The sequence below is a fragment of the Cavia porcellus genome, unplaced genomic scaffold (assembly GCF_034190915.1).
Source record: "Cavia porcellus strain 051 isolate PalLab524CR breed Dunkin Hartley unplaced genomic scaffold, mCavPor4.1 scaffold_7, whole genome shotgun sequence".
NCBI lineage: Eukaryota > Metazoa > Chordata > Mammalia > Rodentia > Caviidae > Cavia > Cavia porcellus.
Window position 1 is genome coordinate 49439178 of NW_026947490.1, and position 17254 is coordinate 49456431.

The 17254-nt window shown below is 35.2% G+C and overlaps 1 protein-coding gene across 2 annotated transcripts in view; it reads left to right on the plus strand.

Moving 5' to 3' along the window:
* The window catches only part of Atf6 (activating transcription factor 6), a 188476-nt gene that overhangs the window by 27814 nt on the left and 143408 nt on the right, over nt 1–17254 (plus strand). For both annotated transcript variants that reach the window (XM_013149252.3, XM_063253564.1), the window contains one exon: nt 2230–2450. In XM_013149252.3, the coding sequence (XP_013004706.2) occupies nt 2230–2450 (221 nt within the window). The remainder of the gene's footprint in view (nt 1–2229; nt 2451–17254) is intronic.

The window sequence follows — 17254 nt, forward strand, 5'->3', positions numbered from 1 at the left end:
CCCTGAGTATGAATGAGGAGAGTAGTAGCCTGTTGCATTTTGCAAAACACCCTTAAATCCATATTTGTAGCAAGCATTTTCTGTAGAAAAAATACTTTGTTTCATGTATCATTTATACCCATTTTTCAGAGCCCTGTGGCTATTCTTCAGATTAAACTAAAGTTTCTTTTTAAATCATTACTGAGTAGCCTTTCCTTATTACATATTTTCTTAGTCCATAGAGACTGAAAGGGCAAACATGATCATCTTGGGTGACTATGATATTTTTGATATTAAAAAACTCTTACATTCAGGGTTGATAACTCTTTAAGTTTTGGTCTTTTTTTTTTTTTTTTTTTTTGTCTTTTTCCTTTTTATCAGTACTGGGGATCGAACTCACAACTGCCTGCTTGCAAGGCAGGCGCTTATGCCACTGAGCTAAAACCCCAGCCCCTAACTCTTTAAGTTTTAAGTTATGAGGGGTATGTCTTTCATAATACCAAATTGACTGTAATTTCTTACTAGTAAAAAAAAATTAGCACTTGGTCATACTTTATTGACTTTATGTACTAATTCTTTTTATTTACATAGTTAGCCTAAACCTATTTATATCTGCTCATTAACCATTTCCTCATTCTGTATTTTTATTTCATAAAAGAAGTTAGTACAAAGAAAAATGAGAAGGTAGAAATGTTTAGTGATCTTTTGTGCCCAAGTAAATTGTGTATATTCCAGACCTTTGAAGTTAGTTTTGGATCTTTCTTCTTACTTATTAACTTATCTGGAATAAAATGCTAGAATGCTTTTTGAGGTCATCTGAAACAAAGACTTTAATTTCATATAAGTAATCTTTTTAGCCAAGACAGATCTTTCCAGAAAACAGGTGTTCTGAAGGGTTATTTGGATTTTTAGTTTTTCCTTATCTTTAAAATGCCAAGCTAAGTTTGACATGAGTCATGTTAAGCTGTCTGAAAGTATAATGCTTCTTTTGAAAAGAATTATAAGTTTATATGAAATTTTAGTTGCTAGTTACTATTGTATCTTTATTTTACTATATAGGGCCAGGCAACTGTGGATATTAGGGAAAGCTTTTAGCACCTTATAAAATTGATCAGATCTGAAAAGAAACTCGTAGTAGGAAAGTATTTTTAATAGCTCGCCTTTTTGAGTTGTGTAAGTCGTTAGGTTATTGATGTTAAGTCTTTTCAGATAAGTGTAAGTTAAAAATAATCATAACTATAAATACTAATAAAAGACTAGACTGTTTCTTGATGGGGGTTATCTACTGCATAATTTAACTTACATATTTATGTTTACTGTGCTTTTTAGCTAAGAATTCATTCCAAATGATTTTAAGACTTTTGGTATTTGTAGTTCCTAATTCTTCAAATATTGAGTTGCTGATTGTTCACGTATTTTTGGTATTGTGTGTTTGTAACTTGTATTAATTTAAAATATATATTTTTTCTCATGTGGAATCTTAAAAAGGATGACATTGGAAAGTAGCAAAGAGATTAATAGGGAAGGGAAAAGCATTGGGAGGAAGAGAGGGAAGGGCAGATACAGTATCAGGGAGGGCTGATTTGAGCAAAATACAATATGTGTATGTATGGAAGTGACACAGACCTATTAATCTGTATAATTAATATGAATTAGCAGTAAATTATAAAAATAAAATAGCCTTGCTGTAACCTAAGAAAATATACATATATATGTATATATACAGGGATTTCTGTGTGTAGTATGAAAGATTTGTTATCTGTAATGGCAAAATCCTTTTAGCACTAATAAATTTCAGAGGCTAATATTTAGGAAATATATATATATAACAGCAAATTTGCTATGTGTGTTGTTGAGAAATATAAATATGGAAATATATTTTTTGTTACTGTTTGTTGAGAGTTTGTCTCACTGTGTTGTGCAGGCTGGCCTTAAACCCCTGGACTGAAATGACTTCACTGTCTCAGCTTTCCTAGTGCTGGATCTCCAGGCATATGCTATTGAACCCAATTGGGAAACAGGTTGCTATTGATAATTCAGAGGGAACAAACTTAGTTGGTCCCATTACAAAACAAAGCAGCAGAGTCAGCTTGGGTGTGTGCTGCTGTGGTCGTGTTTTCCTTAAGGATATAAAATCCTTTAGTTTTGATCTTACCTTGTTATAGCTGCACAAGAGACTTACATGTTAAACTGCTTCCCCTGCTATAATGGTTATGCACTCTCTGATTACTTTTCTTTTTTCTAATGCAGGTCAGACCATTTTGCTCTCTCAGCCTACTGTCGTACAACTTCAGGCTCCTGGAGTTCTGCCCTCTGCTCAGCCTGTCCTTGCCGTCCCTGGGGGAACCACACAGCTGCCTAATCATGTGGTAAATGTGGTGCCAGCCCCTGTGGTGAGCAGCCCAGTGAATGGAAAACTTTCTGTGACTAAACCTATCCTACAAAGTACCACGAGAAGTGTGGGTTCAGATGTAAGTTTGAAATGCAGTGCTTTTTTAATGCCTCACTTCAAAAAAACAAAAACCACCTTTTGCATTTGTTGCCCTGTTCTTTTTTTTTAAAGTTTATCATATGGTGTGAAACAAGAGTGTGTTGAAATTGCACATTCAGTAATTGGTGGGAAATTAGGGTAAAACTAATGGTGTCAGAATCTAAAGTTTTTTTAAAGTCTGTAATGGCTTCCTGAGCAATGAAGTATGCAAATTTCCCTTCTGTTAACTTCTTCTCTAGAACCTTCTCCTCACAGTCCACGTTCACCCTCTCTGCCCGATCATCCACTGATATTTTACAGATTCTTTCATATTTCCTGATTGAAAATGCTTTTCACAAGAATTCACAAGATAAGAGTCTAAGGCAGTTTTATATTTAGCTTCTGTCTTGAATTTTTGATGACTTGCTACTCTGAAGAATTCTGCCTCTTCATAATTACTTGGAACGTTCTCATCTTTGTGAACGTTCAAATTTCTAGCATGTTGTAGGGATTTCTCATAACTTACAAATCTTCTAAGATTAGTCTTTTCCTAAGCCTGTTTGTAACATTTGGCAGCTAACTCTCGCTGTTTTTCAAAGTAATTAGAAATAGCTCATGTGGTTATTTATTCAATGGTAATTAAACATCAAGGTCCTAAAATTTAGTCAAAGTTAAGTAAAACAATGACTGTAACAGTAGATGGTTTAAAATTATGATCAAGAAAACACAGCCTATATATTTTTTTAAAAAATAAAATGGATATTACTTGTTGGTATTGGTATTCCTCCCTTTCCTTAGATAAATTACGTTAAAAATATTTCTCAAATCTAAAAAAAATTTTTTTCCAAATCTAGTGAGTTATAGAAGGTTGCTTCTAAGACTACTGTCTGGTCTGCCTACCAGAATTTATTAACCAGCATGTCAGTGACCCATGTATTGTGAAATTGCTCTACTGTTCCATAAATGCAACCAGGAATCTTAGTTGGCTATATTGTAGGAACTCAAAAAAAAAAAAAAAAAAAAAAAAAAAAGAAAAAAGAAAAAAAATATTGCTAAGTGAGACTAGAGCATACAAGTTCTAACATAAGAGATCTATAATTTATGTAGGCATTGCAAACAATGTATGTCAAGACATATTAGTACAAGAATTAGGGTTGAGTATTTTATTATACTATTTAAAGGGCTAGAATGAATAAGCACAATACTTGTGACATAGGCACTTGTGTTAGTAGGCACTAACACAGTATGTGTTTCAGAAGGTTATTTATTTATTATTTTAAAGAGGGTAAAATTGAACACAACAGAACAAACAGAACATAAGAAAGCAATGTAAGAGACATAAATTTCAAAGCAAGACGATCAGAGATCTTCACTATCTATCATATTATCTGTTTTCTTCCAAATAGTTAACCAGTTTTCACCTTCAGAGAATTCACATGAAACAACATAGTGTAGAACTGATCTGAACAAGATGAGGAAGGCCTTTTAGGTCTTCAAGATCAGACATGCTCTAAAGGCACAAAGTGAAGACAGGACAGGAGAGCAAGATTAGAAAAATGTTGATAGGAATGGGAGTTGAGTATATAATATTCTCCTTTTGCTGCATGAGCAAATTCTTAAACAATAAGTGCAATAAGGATGATAACAATATTGCATGATATTTTCAATTAAGTTGTACAACCAACAAGAAAAGAATATGCTTTATACAGAAGACTGAGAAAGTCAATATGATAAAAAAGAGGATTTAAAAAGAAATTTAATAGATTCCTTAAAATTTCTATTGAATACTCCTTAAATTACAAACCTGAAGGTTTCTTATGTAATGTTCCCAATAAAACAATAAAAAAATACTCTCAGTTGCTTTTTTGTATTATGTTAGGACATATTTAAATATTTTTCATAAAATACTTCAGATATGAAAATGATAAAAGCCTAATAACCTTTTAAAATATATGGGTCAGTGGTATGCCAGTGGTATGCCAGAGTTGTTAAAATTAGTGATGTAATCTAGGTCATACAATTATAATATCCCAGTCATGGGGAAACTCAGGGACCTAGACAGGATCGAGAGGGTGTCTATAAACCATGTCATAGGTAGAAGAAAGATTTAAAGGTTGGAATGAAGACAAGACTGAAAGTAGTCCTGGGAGCCAGCACCTGGGAAATGGAAGTAGTCATATGGAAAATAGGGGAATTATTCTGAGTTATTCTGGAGGACTTATCTGAGTGAGTCTATAGGTTAAAATATAGAAAGGTACTGTCTAATCTTTTTTTTTTTTTTTGTCTTTTTCATTTTTATCAGTACTGGGGATTGAACTCACGACCGCCTGCTTGCAAGGCAGGTGCTTATGCTGCTGAGCTAAACCCCCAGCCCCTGGTACTGTCTAATTTTAAGGGTTTTTTTTTAAGGTAGCCATTTCATTTTAGACTAGAAGAAGTCAGTATCTGAATAATGAGCACCTGAACATTGGTGATCACTGGATGCCACTGACCAATGTTATAATTTTGAAGCATATTTCAGTTAATTAGATGTTGGTCAATTAGCCAGACATCTTTTATTGGTTCTTTGATGTGAGAAACCATGTTTCTTATGCTTTTACATTCTTAAGAGGGCTCTGAAAATTTGTTGAGTAATTTACCAATAAAGTTTCAGTTAAGACTGAAGATTGAAGGATGAAGGATTGAAGGATGAAAAACTATAGTACTGATAAATATTAGCTTTTTTGTTTTTTTTTTTTTTTTTCTTTTTTCCGACTTTTTCATTTTTATCGGTACCGGGGATCGAACTCACAACCGCCTGCTTGCAAGGCAGGTGCTTATGCCGCTGAGCTAAATCCCCAGCCCCTAGCTTTTGGTTTTTGCATTACTTATTCTAGAATTCTTATTATGTTTTAAAACTTAGAGTTGACAGTATTATAAAAGATTCAAGGGCTTTGTGTTTAGTACAAGAGACTTAAAAACTATTAGAATAATTTTCTAGTCAACCTGCATTGAGGTTTTTGTTCTTATTTTTACTTGGCCAGCGTATTAGAAAGTGAGCCAAGTCTTGTAGTGTGAGTTTTTTGGAAGAGGTTGTGATTGAATATTTGTTTCAACTAATGAAGTGTTAGTCTGTCCTATCAGCTGGCCAGCACAAAGTAATCCAGGAACCAAAGTAAATCTGTTCCAGAGGAGCTGTAAAAGAGAACTTTGATCTACTTATACAGTCTTCTGTGTTAGTAACTTGGTGGACCTTAACAGTGTATGTTTGCTAGTTTTAAGTCTTGTTAAATTATGATAAATTTGAATTAGTATAAATTTCTAATTCAAATGGTCAAAAAATTTTTATCATGTGCTTTTTGTGCTTTTAAGCCAAAAGTGTGGTGAAAAAGTTACAGTTCAGCAAAAATATTATATCAGTCTATTGTGGTTTTATGATGCTGACATGGCTATTTTTTTTCTACCCTTTTTTCAAGTCTTCTGTTTGGCTAGTCGCTCTCTCTTGAGGTCTGCTACTGCCATAAGTGGCGTTTTTAGCATACCATATTCCATAAACTGCATTAAGTGCCACATTTTTGTTATGAAACAGTTTGCCTGGTTCAAATTATAATCTTACTCTTCCTGCCTTTTGCTGGTAAATCTGTTTTGTTTAACTCTTGGAAATCTTATCTACGTTTTCAAGAAGTATGGCTTGCTTTTGGCTCTGATCCCACTGGAAAAAAATCCCTCTTATTTCAGTGTAGAAATTCTTTGTACCCTTTGTTAATAAATGGAAGTCTCAGAACTACAAGGTGGACTTCATAAGACAGCCTGCTTAGCTGTCTTTAAAGGGTAATTGAATGTTGTCACACGTCAAGCCACGGGCTGGAGAACAAGCAGTCTGTTTAAGTCTGCACTGCACTTAACTACTTCTGCCTACCCATCATAGTATGCAAGTTTATGAAATGTTACTGTCCAGGTTTTAGGGTTATAGAATTACACGATTTGTGTTACTGGGATAAAGGGCCAGGAAAGAAATGAAATTATATTCTTCAGTGGGCCAAGGGCCAACAAGAGGCTCAGAATGGAAGGAAAATGATCATAAATGGTACAGAATTAGAGGTAACCTCAGATAGGAGAAAGCTGGGGATATAGCTCAGCAGCATAAACACCTGCCGTGCAAGCACAAGGTCCTGAGTTTGATTCCTCATACCCCCCACCCCCCAAAAAAAACCTCAGATAGGAGTCTGATTAAGAGGTGCTGACTGTACTTCCAGGAGGTTCCTAGGTATTTTTTGCTGCCTGCCATTCATTCCAGTGAACATTTTTCAAACTCTTCTTTGCTGTATACCTTTTCATACGCTTTTGGTTATAGGCCTTGACTTTCTCCATCTCTGGGGGACTAGCTTTTGGTTATAGGCCTTGACTTTCTCCATCTCTGGGGGACTAGCTTTTGGTTATAGGCCTTGACTTTCTCCATCTCTGGGGGACTAGCTTTTGGTTATAGGCCTTGACTTTCTCCATCTCTGGGGGACTACTCTTTGGAAGTCTCTGCCTAGGGTCCCTAGAGCTATCATGAAAAGAGGTGCTGGGGAAGAAGGGAAGGAATTCCTTTGCTTGGGCTGCCAGGTGTTAGAGATAGTGTGAGGAGCATTCTCCTGGTATGCAAATTGGAACTTTATGTTTATATTCCCTAGAAATGGTATTAAAGAGTAAGTTAGAGATTTCACTTGTTAGTATCATTAGCATAGGTGTGATGTACATAGCATGCCTTTGGGGTTGTTTTTCCCCTTTGGTAGAGAAATACGAACTTGGAGAATCGCAAACAGGAAGCAAGCCGTCTGATCAGCCAGAGGGAAACTTCTTCATCCTCCAAAGTTGCTTGCTGGAAATGGCCTGGGTAAAGAGTGGTCAGGCCTTTATATTCTTGGCTTACTGAATGAAACTTGTAGGAGCAAGAGATTCCCTAGTGGTATGTCTTTCAAAAAAAAGTCTATGCTGGGCATGATGGTGCACACCTGTAATTGTAGTACTGGAGAGACTGAGACAGGAGGATGACTGCAAGTTTGAGTCCAGCCTGAGCTACAAAGTAAGTTCAAGGCCAGCCTGAATTGCATAGTGAGACCCTGTCTCAAAAAAACAAACAAACAAACAAAAAAAAAAGTGACAATATTATTTGCAATGCAAAGCAACTAAAAACTAAAAAAATGGGGAGTGCCTGGGTTCTTTTTTAGAAAAAAAGCCAAGCTGTTTAGATATTTAAGCTATGACTTTGATTTGTGACACCCAATAATTGGTTCTCTATGATATACTATAAATGTGAGCTGAATTTTCTTAAACTGTGGGGCTAGATTAGACCTAGTGAGATAAATAATAAACAAATGCATTTTAGTAAGTTCTTTAACAACAAAAATATTTCTTTAGGCTGCAAGTAGAGGAATCTATCAGAACAAATATAGTAGCACAGATTTAGACATATTTTTTAGGAAAAAAATTACTTCTGTGCTGACTATGTTTACCAGAGACTGGTACCAGAGACTGAAAATATAAGAAAAGTATGCTTTGTTAAAATATTTCTCTTAAAAGGAGTTTTAGGGTTTCTAAAAATTTAATCTTGAATAAAGATTTTGGCAGTTATATTTCATTTGGGGTTACAATAGCTTTGGAAGGGCAAGTAGACAGGGTTTGTGTGTGTGTTTTTTCCTTTCCTCTCTCTTGCTGTATTTATTTCATTTGGATGGCTTTATGTTGTGGCAACTTTGTCATTCTTTATATTTTTCAGTTTGGTATCTTGGTATGGTTAAAGATTATTTTTAAAGGATGCTAATTTATATCTAAATACTTACATGCTTTTCTCTTCTTTCTCTTTCTGCATCCTTACTTGGGAATTCATTGTTGGGAAACAATTTAATATAGTTCAAACATTCCCAGGTCAGAAGTAATCAGTCTTACTAGTTTTGCACGCATCTTTTCTAAGGCAGTTTCTTGTTTCTGTTTTTGAAACAGTATTGCTTTGTACCCTTTGTAGTCTTTGTAGCCCAGGCTGCCTTCCAACTCAAGAGTCACCCTGCCTCAGCCAGCTCAGTGCTGGGATTACAGGCATGCACCCCATGCCCTATCTGAGATAGTTTCTTGACATGTATGTATTTATGGTTTTTACCTATTGATCTGTTTTACAGAAATGGTAGCACACTACACATGGTGTTCTGCAACTTGTTTTTCTCAGTTAATATAGTTTAGAGGCCTTTCCATATTAGGATATCACAAAGATCTTAGTTTTTAAATAACTGTATGACAGTCTGTTTCATAGAGGTGCCAGAATTGAGGTCTATTTTTTTATCTTATTAAAAGTTTATTAAACTGTTACATTCCAAAAGATGGGCTGGATTTTGTTGAATCATCCAAGATTTTCTATTTGGTTTATCTAGGAACAACTTGTTAGGGACTCTGGTTAGAGAAAAGCATTCTTTGACCCTCTTATCTTGTTCCCAACTACAAGAATTTCTACTTTTTGTTGGAAGTTAGATTAATCTTTTTATTTTACTTAATTTTATAAAATATTAGGTTTTGGTACATGTTTTTTGGTCATACCCATTCCTCCACATCCAGCCTTCACACTTTTAGTTAATGTACTAAAGAGTCTCAAGAGAAATTCAATTAAAATATTTATTTGAATAAGATTGCCACAAATTAAATTTACCATTGATTTTAGCTGTACATGTTTTTAGAATATATCTATAAATATGTTTACTCTTATGCACAATAATATATGTTATGTAATGGGAGAAGTGTTGCAAGAAAATTTTCCTTTAAATCAATTTCAGTTTGGCTTAAATTTATTTATATATTTTTGTCTGATGTGATGCAGAGGTTAGTCAGTGAGTGTCTGCATTATCTGTCAGTTTAGAATGCAAGATTCAGCCACATGAAAATTAGGACTGATCGCAAGGTGTTCAGCAAGTCAGTAATTACTAGGTGACACATCCCTTGATTATCAATACTTGAACTTGCTTGAGTTGTAGCCATATATTTTGTAGCAAAAAAATCTTGCTTTATTGTTACATTAATTTATAGTCATTCAGGTCTTTGAAGCTCATTTCTTAGCAATGTCACAGAATCAAGGCTCTAAATCCAAATAGTCCATGTTTTAAGAAAAAGGATGTCTATCAGTAGTTACAACTTTCAAAATTAAAAACAAAATATAGCTGAGCGTGGTGGCACATGCATGTAATCTCTGCACTTTTGAGGCTGACTTAGGAGGGTTGCTGTAAGTTCAAGGTCAGCCTAAACTACACAGTGAGATCCTGTTTCAAAAAACAACTCAAAAACAACAACAAACACCCAAATTTAGAACTCTGACTTTTAAATTGATTCACCCCTCAACAGGAACTTATTTATTTGTGAAAGTTTTCCTTCTGCATGTATTTTTTTACTTTCAAATAAATGTTTAATAAGCAAAACATCACATTTTATGGTGCAGCGACACTACAGGGAGAATATTTTGCAGCTGTGGAGTTATTTCTTCTGTTTTTTTTTTCTTTTCCCAAGCCACAGTGCTTGGTGGGAAAGATGTCTGAAGGTAGGATGATCAGAAACAGGCTGGCCAGCTGTTTGCTCATTTCTGTCTGTGTTGTCATCTGCTGTGCATGTAGGGCACATGTGTTAATTGATTAATGGGCCAAAGTATTGATTTTATTTTTCAGATTGCTAACAGAGGAGATTAAGCTCCAAGACAAATAGTTCCATAAGTCTCTGCAGACAGACACATAATTAAAGTAACCACACAGTTCACTGAGGTTAGAGTCCCATGCTGTGATTACAAGACTCTCTATTTGTTATTTCAAAGCAATTTGGAGCTATTGTGTATGTACCACTGAGTGTGGAGTCAGCTGACCTCGGATCTAGTCGTGGCCCCTGTAATAGTGGACCAGTGATGAGGCTTATTTTAAGGAATCTTAAAAAACTATACACATTTTAGTAGGTATAGAATAACTAAATATATTATGAAACATTAAAATAATCAAAATACTCTCCTGCTGTTTTCATTGCATGTCAAAGATAGTTATGATACATTGTTTGTGCAAAAATAGTTTCCCAAGCAGAATTACAGAGTAATCCCTTTTGTCTTATAGAAGTAAATACTCTCCAATAAACACCAAATACCTCGTCATGTATGTATGTACTTTGTTTAAAAATTATATTCTTTGCCTAAAAGTATAGATGAATTTAAATATATATTCAGTGGCTAATCATAGGGATTGCTGAGATACAAAGTTAACCACTGTGTTTTTTGCTATAAGGTTTTATTTATTTCTACTGTATTTGACCTATGTTTTTATTGCTAGTATCAAGTATTTTCAGAATTATTATAATGGAACTTTTTGTATGAGATGACAATAAATATTTGACCACAGATGGTTTTCATTCTTTTGGTGTGAAGCATGTAGGTTTGACAGCCTTTGAAACTTTAATGCAGTGTAATGTGCAGGTGCTTTTATTGTTTATAGATATGCCTAATCCTTGTTTGAAATGTGTACCATCTGTAAGCCTCCCCAAATTCCATAGCTTAATTAGCCTTTAAAGTAAGACTGCCTTTTATCTAACTTTTAGTGTAAACTCTTCCATCTGGGAACCTTCTTTTTTATGTGCTTGTTCAGTGTTCTGTATACTTTAGCACACTAGTATTAATCATGGACTCTGGCATTCTCAGTAACAATGAAGATAACTAAAAATAACTTTAGACCAAACAAAGTGGTATTGTGCAGAGAGTAGTGAGAAATTGGTGAATAATCTAGCCATTGAAGATTTGTCACTGCTGCACGTGCATGTGTATGTGTAACATTACTGAAGAATGGATGTGTCCTGCAGGGAAATTTTATAGATGGTAGTTATTTAACATTGGCATTTGCATGAAGTTTTAGTTAAAAAAGAAAACTCAGCCAGATGCGGTGGCGTACACCTGTAATCCCAGCCTTCTGGGAGACTGGGGCAAGAAGATTGTAAGTGCTGAGCCTAGACTGGGCAATTTAGCAAGACCTTGTCTCCAAATAAAAAATAAAACTAGCTGAGTGAAAAGGCTTTGGTTTCAATCCCTTAGCGCTCCCCAAAGAAAAGAAAAAGAAAAAAAATCCCATGCTTCTTATGACATCTGAAGTATCATTTCTTTTCCTCTTGGGTTATGACCAGAACCTTGTTGACAGTAGTTGGTGCTGAGAGGTTGCTTGATTGGTTTTGGCATGCCTCTTTGTAGAACTGTAGTATTTGGATAGGGAGTATGTTATTTTTTTTAAAAGAAATTGATATGAAATTATTTAACTTTATTTACTGGTTGGTTACGGAATACCCTACAGTAAGTGTTTATTTTTTTAAATTCCATTATAAAATATATAGAGGTTATTAACTCAGCCACCTATTTACTTAATTGATTTGATATTATTGTCTGGTGCCTTTATGGACTTAATTTTATTATATCTTCCTTTTGCCCAAAGAAATTAGACTAATGCTGTAATGCTTTATAAATTAGTTTAGAGAACTTAAAAATAATATTACTTATTGAGTTTTAATTATGATAGATATTACATTAAAGAAAAAGGAAGTATCAGACTTGGTTTTGCGTTCCAACGTGTAAAGTCTAGGTGGAAAGAAATTTAACATTCTATTTTTTTGGGAGGGTGTTTCTGGGGATCAAACTCACAACCTTGCTCTTGCCAGGCAGGCGCTTGTGCCACTGAGCTATATCCCCAGCCCAAGAAAGTTAGCATTCTTGAAACATTTGTGACCATAAGAATTTTGCTATTCTACGTCTGGGTATATTCCCAGAAGAACTAAAAACATCCTACCACAGTAATATATGTACACCCATGTTTATAGCATCATAATTTGTAATAGCCAGATCTTGAAAACAACCTAAATGCCCATAAACTGAGGAATGGATAAAAAGATGTGGTATTCTTATACAATGGAGTACTACTCAGTTATAAAGAAGGATCACATTGAGGCTTTTATAGATAAGTGGATGCAACTTGGGACCATACTCATAAGTCAGTAATTCAAACCTCACAGGTGTGAATGGTATTGTCTCCCCAGTGTAAGAAACTAAAAGAGTAGGTAAGATATAAAATCTTCAATAAATATTGTGAAGGGGTAAGAAACTGCTCAGAGGGGGAAGAAATATCTCAGATAGGGAAAAGGAGAAGAGGAAGGAAGGAAAAAGAAAAAAGATATAAATTTGTATATATACACTTAAGATAGCGAAGATGATTTTACTACTAATTAGTTCTTTGAAAAAAACGGTTAACATTCATAGGATTAGATCAGTTTTACATGTTTGTATCTGGTAATCTGTGTAATTCTTTTGAAGATAACTATAAAATAACAACCTTAGTTATGTTCCTATCACCTTGTTTTTTTTTAAATTTTATTTAAGGAACTATCACCTTGTTTTGAAAGCCTGTATTGTTATTGTTTTTGGCTCTTTGTTACTGTTATTTATTTGTCTCTTTTGTTTCTCATTTTTCTTGTGTTTTGTTTTTCCCTCTAATACAGAAAGGATAGATGTATATGTGTAGGCTTATTTATGCCTAGAACTTCTTCTGAAGAGTTTACAAGGATTGATTTTATTGTGTGTGATGGTATGAACAGCTACTTTGCAGAAAATGAGACATAGTAGCCGTTACTAATTTCCTATCATCTTATTTTGAAGTTCAGTAATGCTTTTATTCTTTGTTTTGATTGGTTTTAGTGTGTTTTCTATTGTTTGATTTCAATATGTGTAAAGGTATGGACAGTTATTTTGAAGAGAACAAGACACATTATGGTAGTCATTCTTGATTTTCCTGTTTGGTTTTGAAGGCCTGTAGTGCTTTCATTCTTTTGTTTTGATCAGTTTTATACTATTTTGTTTGAATTCATTGTGTGTGAAGATATAGACATCTACTTCAAAGAAAACAAGAGACACTATGGTAGCCACTGTTGATTTCCTGTTTTGTTTTGAGGTCCTGTGTTGCTTGTATTGCTTTGTTTTGATCGGCTTTATTCTGTTCTGTTTTATTTTATTCTCTTTATTTATTTTTTAAAATTTTATTTAAAGAATTAACAAAACAGAAAATGGGTAGAAATAATACATACTTTCAAAGAAAAAATAAACAGTAAGAAATCACTAGTTGCTGATTCCATATTTTCTCTTACAAATAGTTGTTCAAGTTACAAAAGTGAAGCATACAAAGTGGGGATTCACCGGGACTGGGGATTTACCTCAGTGGCTTAAGTGCCTGCCTTGCAAGCAGGTGGTACCAATAAAAAAAAAAAAAAAACCAAAAAAACAAAATGGGGATTCAAACAGCGAGACAGTTCTGTTCAACTATCCAACAAAAACTTAGTAATATGGTTATCAATCCTATATACTTACACATACATGCAGTTATCCATACTTTCATTTATGTTAAGATTAAACAAACCAAAGGAGGCTAAAATCAGTCTGAACAAAGAATAATAGTATTGCTGGATTTCACATCATGATACTACGGGATCATCACTGGGTACTGAGTGTCTCTTTTTCTTCAAAGTAGTTGTTCATTGCATCAAGTTTTTGATCAGTTCTCATAAACTGTTTATAGGCTCTACGCCTACATGAGTCTCAACATGTATTTTTATCCTTTCTATATTAGAGGGAGAAATAAAACAAGACAAAACAAAACATATTTCTATAAACACATGAAACAACTCTTATAAAACCACTGTACAAGGTATTCTACAATGGTTACTGTGTTGTGTCTTGTCTTCAATGAAATTGTCTGTATCATCAGACATAGTATAATTGAATATAGTAGTACATAACAATATTAATAAAAACACTACTTTGTAGATAGTATAAAACTTCAAAAACAGGTAGTAATCAAAACAGAATGGATATCATAATGAATCTTGTCTTCAGTGTAGTTGCCTATACTCTCAGATTGATACTATCAATCATAATAGTTTTGAATAAAATCTGTCGATATCAAACAGCAAGCAAAGAAACTAGATTTACCTAAGATCAGTCATGGCAAAACAGTATAAGTTATACAGGGCTCCAGATTAAGTTAATAGGAAATTTAGGATGATTACTGTACTATATCCTGTTATTTTGGGGATAGCTGTCTGTGACCTCAGATCTAGTGCAAGTAGACAAACTGGGACAGAATATAATCTATCTAAGCAGAGCAGTGTAAGTAATGTGGGTTTTAAATCCTGGTACACTCTTAACAATATCCTCTGCCTCCTTTTTTAAGACTATTCCTCCCCTTTCATTCCCGTAGAATGTACTGTGTATTTTTCAAACAGCGAGAAGCAGCAATCACCTCCCTCAGTTTTTAGATTGGGTGGGGGCAACCTGCTATTTACCCAAGTGGTTCCGAACCTTCTCCCTCCTGTACTTGATCTCAAGTTGTATTCCTTTACCTATTAAAGCCTATCATTCCAACCTATCTGCAAGTACTGATCGAGTTGCCCCTGTTACTCTCTGGTTCTCTGTCACATAGAGCATTGTTTTCTCATATTTGATTTTCAATCCATGTACTCTTTTTCATGTTAATTATATTTCCTATAAATAGCATCTCGATGGACCCTACCTTCTGATCTACTCCATGTGTGGTTCTTTTTTTTAAATTTAGTGTATCAAGGCCATCTATATTAGAGATTATAACCAACCTTCTCTGCCTCATTTCTGTTGTGCTCTTTTTCTGCCATTAGTTGTCTGCTTTTCTCCTTCATTCCACTTTTTGCTACATTCATTGAGGCCTCTCTGCCACTGTTCCTGAAATCCTGGTACTTTTGTCTCTCTTTAGAATGTTATTCAGTATTCTATGTAGGGTTGGATTGATGGTTGCAAATTTCCCCAGTTCCTCTTTGTCTTGGAAGCATCTTGTTTCTTCATTAATTTCTAGAGACAAGTTTTCAGGGTACATCAATCTGGGCTGGAGGTTATTTCCTTTCAGGGCTTGGAATACTTCCCTCCATGCTCTTCTTGATTTGATGGTCTGTGTCGAGAAGTTGCCATGATTTTGATGGGTTTTCCTTTATAGATGATCTGTTTCTTTTCTCTGATGGCTTTTAATATTCTGTTCTTATATTGTATTTTTGAGATCTTGATTATTACCTGTCTGGGTGTGTCTCTGTTTTGGTTGTAGGTGGCTGCATTTCTGGATGCCTCATACATCTGAATATCATTTTCTTTTGCTATGCTTGGGAAGTTTTCCTTAATTATTTCTGTGAATAGTCCTTGTAGTTCCTTTGTTTGTATCCCTGCTTCTTCATTCACACTCTTAAAGTTATAGATCTTCTTGTTGCCTTCTAGCCTTTGTATTGTTACTGCTTGTTTCCTTGTTACCAGGGATCGAACTCACAATGTTCTGCTTGCCAGGCAGGAGCTTACACCACTGAGCTAAATCCCTGCCCCCCCCCCCCCAAATTTTCCTTTCATGATCACACATTGCAAATCAGTCTTCAAGTTTTGATAATCTATCCTTAGTTTCTTTCAAGCAGTTTTGCCAGCTTTCAGTGGAGTTTTTTTATTTTCTTTCTTTGAACCTGCTTCATGTATTCTATATTTTCTTTATATTCTTCATCAAACATTTCTCTCCTTTTTTTGTGTTCCTCCATTTTTTTGTGTCTTCTTGACAAGTGCTTAGCATTTCTTTTATTAATCTACTTATATCTTGCTTTACTTGATTAAATATTTCACTTTTGAGCTCGTCTATGAGGTCCCGAAGATATCTCTTTATGCCCACTGAGGCTGTGTCTGCTATTGCATGTTTGCTGCCCTTAGTTTCTTTTGTATTTACCCCTCTTGGATCAATGTTCTTAGGGCTGGGGGCTGGGGACTTTTTCTTGTTTCTTCCTTTTGTCATATTTTTGGTTTCTTCCATACAGGCGTATATAGGAGGTCCCAGTCCCTTTCCTTATTGGTTATGGTTCTTCTGAAGCATGCTGGCTAGGTATTTCTGTCCACTCCAGTGTGCTATTGAGGTGCAAACGGGCGGCTGACCTTAGGTTCAGTCAACCTGCTGAGGCCTTCACTGCTTTAGTGTGTGCTTGTAGGGAATTGGTTTGGGACAGCTTATTGGATCTCAGCCAAGGGTGTGACCCAGGCCAAGCATACCCTACCAATCTTGTCTGGGAAAGGAACAACTGACTGAAGTCACTGCTATTCCTCATTCCTGGCAGTCCTGCCCGATTCCAAAATGTCGTCCTGTTGGTGCCCCTCTCCTGTGGAAAGGTCTTATTCCCAGCACTCACTGCAGATCAGTGCAGGTTCCTTGCTGGCTCCGTTCTCTGTGGGGCTCACCGACCTCTGCCTTCAGTGCGACTGCAGTTCCCGGAAGTCGAAGCAGTGGGAATTCGGGAGGCTGGATGAGTCGCAGCCGCACAAGTTGGGGCACTGCAGCAAGAGCACCGAATCTTAACTGTTCCAGTAGTAGCCCCAGGACTGCATGTTTGACAGGTTTTTTTTCCTTTAGTTTCTTCCTGGGTCGAGAGGATCCATCTCCTTCTCTCTCGGCCTCCCCACAATGTTTTATTTCGGCATCTGAGTTGTATGTCTCAGGGAACCTCTGTATTCTGCTCTTATCTGCCATCTTTGCCCTCTCCTCCTGTTTTATTCTCTTTAAAATAAAAAAATTAAAAATGTTGATATGTGAAATAAAGAATGTTCTGGTGCAAATTCTAAAGTATAAGAGCATTAGATGATCAAAGAAATAAAAATCAGGTAAGAACAGTTAGAGTTTGGAGGGGCCTTTAGTATGAGATCAGTGGAGGAGATGTAAGTGGGGATAAACTTTATAAAGAGAAATAAACTGGACCTATAGAGAT